The 9,712-nt window shown below is 46.7% G+C and overlaps 1 protein-coding gene across 1 annotated transcript in view; it reads left to right on the top strand.

Moving 5' to 3' along the window:
• Smap2 (small ArfGAP2) overlaps window positions 1-1,425 on the top strand; it is a 51,002-nt gene extending 49,577 nt beyond the window's left edge. The window contains exon 10 of the mRNA XM_005353313.3: window positions 206-1,425. Coding sequence (XP_005353370.1) covers window positions 206-331 — 126 coding nt within the window. The 3' untranslated portion in view covers window positions 332-1,425. The remainder of the gene's footprint in view (window positions 1-205) is intronic.
• Window positions 1,426-9,712: the final 8,287 nt, after the last annotated feature.

Raw genomic sequence — 9,712 nt, forward strand, 5'->3', positions numbered from 1 at the left:
GGTTTTAGACTCTTAAGAGCAGGCTGTGACCAGCTGACAACAGGCCCCAGTAGGGAGGAGGTGAGGAGCAGGCCTGGAAAAGAAGAGAAGCTCACTGGAAGGTTTTGTGCTAACTAGACTCAGGCCTTCTTCTTCTCCTCCCCTGCTCTATATACTAACTGGCTAAGTGCCCTCTGCCTGATCTGAAAATTTCTGTTCTTTTCAGATGACCCAACAGATGGCTGGGATGAACTTCTACGGAGCCAACGGCATGATGAGTTATGGACAGTCAATGGGCGGTGGAAATGGCCAGGCAGCCAATCAGACTCTCAGTCCTCAGATGTGGAAATAAAAACAAAGCAGCCTGTATGGCTGCCACTCTCTTCAACCCTTGCTTTCCCTTTTCTCTTTCCCAGCTCTCTCCTCTTTTTCCTACCTCTCTCTGTTTGGTTTAGAAATTGCTCATAAGTCATCTAGGGTTTGGCATTCTGCCCAACTCAGCCCCTTCCTCAACTCACAGACCTCTCTGTTGCTTTGTGTTGATCATGTCCCGACTGTCCTGATTCCCTCCCCACCCCCACCCTCTCCCGGCACCAGCACCTTGGAAATTATTGGCAGAAGAGGGTGCATGAACTTCTCAGTACCTTGCCTTGAGGTTGAGCCTTCTCTCGGGCCTCCGAGTAGCAGAGGGAACGTGGAGTGGTCCTTTATTTGTTTTAAGCTGGTTCTAAGTGTCGGGAGTTTTGCTGGGAGAGGGAGGCATTGTTCCCAGCTTTGTAGGAGTGAAGGAAGTTCTGCCGTCACGTACTCCTCTGGCTCTGGAGTGAGGCAAGCCCCTTCCTATGAGGATGAGCAAAAACATCACTCCATTGACTCTGGAGCCTCAGGACTCGCTGCTTCAGTCAGCTTTTACTAGCACCAAAGACTTCATGAAGGTCCCACACATCCCTTGCCCGCCTTCTGCCTACACTGAGCAGGATCTGGCCCTGTGGCTGAAAGACCAGCCCCTCTAAGGAAATGCCAAGCTTAGCGTGTGCTCTGCTGGTGTGCCTGTGGATGTGTGGGTCCCACCTGCCACCTCCCCATCTTCTCTGGGTGTTTTTATAGTTCTAGGTTTACAACAGAGAGGAATTAATTTCTCAACAGCCTAAAACTGTTGCCAGATTATTCTACAGTTTAAAACTTGCCATCTCATTGATAGGTCCCTCCTCCTTTCCCTTCCCCATCCACCATCTCTGATGCCCTCGTGTCTGAGTGCTGTTTGCCCACCTTTCCCAGGTGTAAGAGGCAGAGAGCCCAGACAGCTTTCTCTCGGCCATTGTTCACCCCACTTGAAAACTCAAACAAGAAAACTTTGCTTCAAAGATCTCGTGTGGGAACCACAGCGCCTGGTTGCCTTTCTCCTGTGTATGTGTAAATTCCTTAATAAATATTGCAGGGAAGGACCGTCTCGCTCGCCTGTCACTCTGTCACTCTTGGAAGACAGTACGGCACACACAGGGTGTTTGCTTTCCAAGAGCATCTGCCACCTTCACTTGAATTTTAAAGAATTCTGTTCTTGGCATGCCAAGGGCCAGGCCAGTCCAAAAGACAGAAAGGAGACCTTTCTCCAGTGATACCCAGAGCAGTGGGCAGAAGGACCGGTCTGGGGCTCTGCACTGTAAGGACTGTGGGATGTTAGAATCTGGAGTGTTTTCCCCATAGGTAGAAAAGCTGAGACCCAGAGGGGGAGCGCGGTTACCAGGCATCAACCATTCCTTGGCAGAGCCCAGAGTAGACTCCAAAACTCTGATCTGTGAACACTTTGTTCTTTCCCTGAACCTGGATGAGTAAATAGGTAGTTTAAACTCCTCCCTAGCAAGGAGCAGTAGCTCCCTTTGACTGCCTGGTTAAGCAGTGAAAACTAGGGGGAACTTGACTTCTCCATCCTGAAATGGGGTGGTACTCTGCTTGGCTGGGGTGCGGAGGATGGATGTAAAGGACAGCGGTCTGCTGCACGCATTCCCACCTCTCCTTGATTCCCTTCCCTCTCTCTCCCACCTCACCGTCCTTGCATTTGAGCGCATGGCTGCATGTTACCCGTGTGAGTGGGAAGCAAGCAAGGTAGCCACTCACAGTGAGGCCACCGGCACCCATATCCTTTCTAACTGGAATTTCAGCAAAGGTCTCGGTATAAAACGGAGCTAATTGTAGCCTCAAGACAAATAGTTCCTGTGGTGCAGTTAACACAATATAGGGCAGTTAGCAGGCATTCAAATGTCAGGAAGAATTACGTGCCAGACATGTAAGACATTAGTTCACCCAGCACATAGTGAGCGTGCAGACAAACATTATGTCAGACACTGTCTGAAGCACTAGAGACAGCACAGTAAGTAATTACTCCAGTTGTAAGGGGTAACTCAGGAGGAAAAGTGGACAAGCAACTTCAGAGAGTTAAGGGAAGAGAGTGGGCATGGGGATTTGGATGGAGTGTATCAGAGGAGGTTATATTCAAACAGACCTGAATAAGCCATCAGTGTGGTGGAGATCTGGAAGAGTAACGCAGGTACCTGCACTGGAAATGAGTTGGGAAGTGTCGGTATGGGTGGATTCATCTTGGCTTCAAGAGAAGAGAGCTGAGACTTGTGGCCACTAGGTTTTAGGATTTAAGAAGAAAAGAAACTAGCCAGGCAGTGGTGGCGCACACCTTTAATCCCAGTGAGGCAGAGGCTGGCGGATCTCAGTGAGTTCAAGACCAGTCTGGTCTACAGAGTGAGTTACAGGACAGCCAGGGCTGTTTCACAGAGAAACCCTGTCTTGAAAAAAAGAACACACACATACACACATACACACACACACAAAAAAAAAAGATAAGAAAGAAGAAAAAATTGACATTGTCCCTGATCTTAAGCTTTGCACAGCACATTTATAATTGCTGATGATAGATTGTGAGTGGCATAATAGTAGCATCCGGGCTGAATTTTAGAGAGGTAGCAGCTAACCAGTAGGTAGAGGGAAGGGGAGGAATATTCCAGACAGCACCATGTGAACAAAGACCATTGGAGAGAGGAGAGCAGGTGGAGATTCCTAAGGTGTATGTGGGTCTGGCACGAGGTGAGACAGGTGGAGTTGGCCAGGTTACAGGAGAGCTCCCCATACCCCAAAAAGCACCCTCTCCCCCCCCCCGTGAACAATAGATGTCATTCTCTCATTGAGTTCTAAATAGCTCGCTCTTGTACCACTGTGAGTAACATGTCTAAGGAAGCAAGATTAGAACCATGGGACCAGGACGACGACAAAACCATGTCAGGGCCCTGGCATGGGGCTAGGGAAGAATGGACTGGTTCAGGGCAGCAGTTTCGTGCCCGAGGAGGCACCTGAGATGCTATGCGGTATTTCTACAGGTAGGAATCCTAAAATGATCTTGGGAAAGATCGCATGCTCACTTCACCTCACGTGTATCTAGAATCTAACAGCCAAGAGTGGCTCAAGAAGGTCCTGTGGAAACAAGTTTGTCCTGACCTTCTAACACATAGCAGCCTGACTTCGCTGCAGTGTCCATGTCTTCTAAATATCTGATATCCATGGAATGCCAACTGGGGAAAGCAACCAGGGAAATATAGCAGGAGGTAGAACTAAGTAAAAAAAAAAACTGACTTTCTAGGGCATGCAGAGAAGTGATGGAAGAAGAAGCAGATAATTACTGATTACAGGCATGCTGTATTCGGGCTGCCTGTCATGTCTCCAGGTTCGGTCGGACAGCTGGAAATTGGGTTCGAGTCTGAGGTTCAAAGAAGAGGTTGGACTGGAGATACTAATTTGAGAGTTAGCCGCATGGAAGGAGTAGATGGGATCAGAAAGAGTGTCCCAGTAAAATGGGAAGTGTGGGTTAGGAAAGGAACCTGGGGGAAGCAATTCATTCTGAGTAGGTGTTGAGGAGGAAGCACCCAAGAAGGAGAGAGATGAGGTGGGGATGAAGATGTAGAATCAGAGCATCCTGGGAAATACAATACACAGGGAACCCTAGGGGCCAGTGGAGAGATCACAGATGTCAGGTCCCCAGGGAAGCTCAGCACAGATAAGGATGGGAAGGGACTGGTGAACTAGGTTGGCATCTGGCAGCATGCACCAGCATCCTCATAGGGGTGATATGGCCGGAAACCTGCCAATGTGGGCTGAAGACGAAACTGAAATACATTTGCAAGTAGAGAAACAGGCTGTGTTAAGTTAAATGTACATAGTGAATGTCAAGTGTTGCTTGAAGCAATAAAGTATGGGTTCCAAACCAATAAAGAAAAAGCAAATAACAATTGTCTGTCTCTCTCAGGAACAAATGAGGTCAGAATATTTTTTGTGCTGGGCAATGGTGTTGCATGCCTTTAATCCCAACACTCAGGAGACAGAGGCAGGTGGATCTCTGTGAGTTCAAGGCCAGCCTGGTCTATAGAACAAGTTTCAGGACTGGCTCCATAGCTCCATAATCCCTGTCTCGAAAAACAGACAGACAGAAAAAAAGTAGCTGGACCTCAATAATAGGCTGCTGGTTTCCAAGTTTCTCAACCTTGTTGGTGGCTTAGCTAGAGCATGCCGTGCTCCCTCCTCCAGGCTTCTAAGGAGCAGTTTCTCTCAATAAACAAACAATGAAGAACTTTATGTATTTATATATATGAGATTAAATATGTATGTATGAATGGCTTGCCACAACACAGGAAAAGATGCTCCCAGCATGTGATAATGGCACTGAATATATGAAGAAATCATTCTAAACAGGAAAAATATAAGCAGGTCTGGTGGCATAGGCCTTTTGTTCAGCTATTCCAGAAACTGAAGCAGGAGGATTGCATGGTCATGGCCTGTTTTAGCTGCAGAGTGAGTTCAAGACCGGAGAGAAGGGGATAGAACTTAGTGGCAGAGAACTTATGTTCTATACTTGAGACCCTTGGTTCCATTCCCAGTACCAGAAAAGAAGAGAAAGGCACGTGCGCACGTGTGCGCGCACACACACACACACACACACACACACACACACACACACACACATACACCTCTGCATGGGCACTTTAAGGAGATAACCAAATTACTAGCCTATCCATATGAAGAAATGTCCAGTGTTACTAGAAATTAGGAAAGTAGAAACAAGCCACAGCAAGGTATCTCCTACTAGGGCACAAATCTTTAACTCCAACCCTAGGGAGGAAGAGGCAGGGAAATGTCTGTGAATCCAAAGCTAGTCCTTTCTACATAGTTCCACACGAGCCAAGACTGCATAGTGAGACCCTGTTTCAAATACATATATGTCTGTGCATACAGGCATGCATAACAGAACAGGTGGGGATGTAAGCGATCCAGTTCTTAGACGAATGCTTTAGGTTACTACTAATAGGCAGTAAATCTGTCCCCAGGGGAATATAAATAGAACACCTGTTTTGAACATTAGAAGCATTATTATTATTATTATTCATAATCTCCCCAAACTCTAGGCAATCTAAATGTCCATCAACAGAAAAACGAAGAACTAAATCGTGGTACGTCCATGCAGTAATCATTGGGGAAAACGGAAATGATCTTACTGGAGCATGGTTACATGTCACTGCGTGAAGGAAGCTCACGAGCTTAATGCTGAGCACATTTTCCACTGTGCCATCTAAAGTGTGTTGCACCCCTAGATATGCACCTCCTAAGAATGATGCCCCTTGCAAATTCAAGGTAATCTCATACCACCTGGGGTCAGCCTGTTCTCAGCTGCTGCAAGTTATTCCAAAAAAATTTATTTGTTTTGAGAGCAGGTCTTGCTATGAAGCCCAGGCCGGCCTTGAAGTCCTCCTGCTTCAGCCTCCTGAGTGCTGTGTGCGAAGCAAGGGTGTGCCAGCACAGCACAGGGTTGCTTCTCCTTTAAACCAGGGCCCAACCCCAAGTCTAGGAACTGGATTTTGTTATGGTACCTGCTTTGTTTTTTGTTTTTAGTTTGGAATTGTGGCTCTAACTTTTCCCTCTAGTTCATTGGTTTTTGTTTGTTGGTTGGTTTTTTGAAGGACTCAGCTAATTTTTGGTAGGAATTTCAATTTTTTAAAAAAATTTTTTTTAGCTAGGCATGATGGTGCACACATTTAATACCATTTTGGAGACAGAGGCAGATGGAATCTCTGAGTTTGAGGCCAGTCTGGTCTACAGAATGAGTTCCAGGTTAGCCATGGCTATACAGAGAAACCCTGTCTCAAAAATCCCCAAAAAATTACATTTATTTTTACTATTTTGTGTGCATGAGTGTTTTGTTTTTTTTTTTTTACATCGGTGCACCGAATGCATGCCTGGTGTGTGAGGAGGTGGTGACCTCCATGTGAGTGCTAGGAACCGACCCTGGGTTCTCTGTAAGACTAGCAAATGCTCCTAACCACTAAGTCAATTTTCCAGCCCTGAATTTCAATTTTTTAAGAACTGTTTGAGAAACTGGAAGTTGGGCTGGTGAGACGGTTCAGTGAGCTAAGGCCCTTGCACAAGCCTGAGGACCCACGTGGTAGAAGGACAGGATCCACTCCTGTGAGCTGTCCTCTGACTTCCACGTGTGCCACGGGCCTGTGGATGCCAACACACACACACACGCACACACACACACGCACGAAACAAACAAGATGTTTGTAAAGGGAAAAAAAGAAACCGGAAGTGAAGTCTTCAGATGTGAAGGAGACATGTTCTGCCATGGTGGGGAAATGGTGAGGAAGTTATATAAAATACTGTGGTGTTCACTCAGGAGCAACATGTCCATACAGTCTGGTGATATTGGTTCACACGGACACACCCACTGCAGATTTGTGGTTTAATGTACTAGATCGAGTAACTGGGCTTATTTTTTAAATGAAATTTTGTTTATTGTATGGGTGTGTTGTCTGCATGTGTGTCTGTGCATCATATGTGGTACCATGGAGACCAAAAGAGGACATTGGATCCCCTGGGACTGGAGTTAAAAGTAGTAGTTAAAGACATACATAAGATGGGTGCTGGGAATCGAATCTGGGTCCTCTGGAAGTCTAGCAATCTCTCCAGCTCCAGCTGGGAAGTTTTAAAAATATATATTATAATTACAGCATTTATCTATTCCCTTTCCCCCCTCCAAATGGGCATATTTTAATAGACAAGGCTCAATATATTTTTGGCTTGCCCTGGAAGCTGAGATGACAGACATTGTTTTATATATATGGAAAAAGATATCAAAGAAAAACACTGGCTGAATTACTAAATATATCATTCCTTCTGTCACCTGCCACTGGCAGGAACCCAAAGACATTTTGTTTACTAAAATCTTGAATCCTACTAAGTGCTTAGCAAGGCCACAGCCCTGGGTTTGATGTAGCCACTACCACTAGAAGGGCAAGAACGATGTTCCCAAAAGTTCATCTTCCACCAGGCATGATAGCGAAGACCTATAATCTCAGTAGCGAGACAGAGAGTTTAAGGACAGCCTGGGCTACATAGTAAGATGGTTTCAAAGAAAGAACATAAAAAGGAAAGGAAGAGGGATAGTTCAGTTGATAAAGCGTTTTCCTGGCATGCATGGAGCCCTGGGTTCAATCCCTGCACTGCATATGCTGTCATGGTTGTGCACACCTATAGTCCAGCACTGTGATCCAGAAATGGGGCAGGAGGATCATCTTGGCTACTTATTGTTTGAGGCCGTTCGAGGCTATGTGAGTCCCAGTCCAAAACCAGGTACTAGACTGTTTACACACCATTTAGTAGCCATCCCCTGTAGATCAAGAACGCCGCTGAAGTGCTGGCAAGATGCCGCAGTGGTGGAGGGCACTGGCTCTTGGAGAGGACCCACGCTCAGTTCCCAGCATCCACAGGGTGACTTCAAACCATAACTCCAGTTCCAGAGGATTCAACCCCCTCTTCTGGCCTCCGTATGCCTGCGCATGCACATTAAATTCAAAAAAATAATGCTGATGGAATTTATTTCCTATTTTCAGTGGAGTTGTGAAATTCCCAACAGTTGCCTTTAACAGTGATCATCCGCCTGAAACCCACAGCAATCAGAATGGATACCTGGATTTTTGGAGCTAGAGAATTGGGAAGGGGGTCCTAAGTAAACAGCAGATTACTCAAGTCCTCCTTCATCCATGCAGCTAAAATCTCCCCAACCTTGGGAACAGACATTACTGATTTAGACATGAAGCCTTGCATCCTGCTGCTGGACCCGAACTGGTGGGCAGCTTCCGGGCATACTCAATAAGGCGAGGTTGCCATCCTGAGAGGGGACTTAAAGTCCTGCTGGTGCGCAGGTGCACCTCACTCCTGGCCGGAGCCAAAGGATATTAACTGTACCAGGTGGATTCTAGCCGTAAGCTGTTGCCGATTCCTGGGTGTATGTAATTCCCTTGTCCAGTTATCTGGTGAGACAGTATGGAGCCGGGTAATGAAAGCTTTGCCCCAGGAAAGCCTCTCCCAACAGGACCTTTAGCCTCCCTGACAGATCCTCAAGTTATTGAGTGGTGTCTAGATGGTATCTTCAGATCTTTTCCCTCAGGCAGTCTGAGTCACCAGAGAGGGTTTTTCAGATATAACTATGGAGTTTAGACCAAATGGGACGTTCTGGAAAGAAGGCTTGGAAGCTTAAGTTCTATGTGTATGCTTTCATTTATCCTTACCCCGCCCTATCCTCCATGTTCAGCACAGAACTGGTCCTCCTCTGTGCCTGGTGCCCATTAGTTCTGAGTCCCCTCTGAGATGATGTCTCCAGACTCCGGGAAAGATGCCAGGAGGACTGCAGGGCACAGGGATGCTGGGACCCAGCTGCTTCAACAGTGTCTCTCCTCCCGAGAATTCCGCTCTTAGCATCACTTTCACTACCATCCTCGGTGCAAGCCAGGCAATCCACTTCTATCGGGGTCCTTCCGGCTCTTCTCGATGCTTGCTTAGGGCGCCAACCTTTTCAGGACTAGAGTCTCTTTAGCACCCATCTCTCTGTTTGCCAGTCCCCAAAATGTTACTTTTCTCCTTTCCCATTCAACTCGTCCTGTAGATTTATGTCTATGAATAAACCGCTGTCTGAAGGAGATGAAGAGGGAGATGACCCTGCTCACCCTCATGGGCTGGTGAGCTCCATTCCTTGGAAGAGACAGGGCTCCCAGCAAAACTGTGCAGTCTTCAAGGGGTGGAAGGATGGTCTATAAGCTGAGCGGAAACTAGGCATGCCTGAAATCCCAGCACTTCAGAGGCTGAGGCAGGAGGGTTGCTGTGAGTGTGAGTCAGTGTAGACTCAACGGCAAGATCTTGTCTCAAAAATAAGTAAAACTAGACAGAGAGAATTCGCTGGAAGCAGAAGCTCAGAACCAGTGTAATTGTGACTCTGAAGGATGATTTTAACCGTTATGAACTTCTCCTTTCAACTGTTAACTGAAATATGTCCTGTGTCTAGCAAAATACAAATTGTTCCATGGATAGCTTGGTGAATTGTCTTTCCAGGGTGTGCTATCTCTCTCAGGTCCATTAAATATAAGATTTTAAGGACACTATTGTTTGGGGGCAGAACAGTGCGGGCTGGTGGGACACGACAGCTCACTTCACAGGAGAGGGTGACTCCCAGCTCATTGTTCACACGTTCTGGGTTATCACAGAAGCAGACCCCGAGACAAAGAAGGGTATACAAGCCGTTTATTTGTGAAACTCAGGAAACACCGTGGGAAGCGGAGGAAACAAGCCAAGGAAAGGAAGACAGTGAGTATAGGGTTATTATTCTTAGGTCACTGTTGTGTGTGTG

The sequence above is a fragment of the Microtus ochrogaster genome, chromosome 10 (genome assembly GCF_000317375.1).
Source record: "Microtus ochrogaster isolate Prairie Vole_2 chromosome 10, MicOch1.0, whole genome shotgun sequence".
Classification (NCBI taxonomy): Eukaryota; Metazoa; Chordata; class Mammalia; order Rodentia; family Cricetidae; genus Microtus; species Microtus ochrogaster.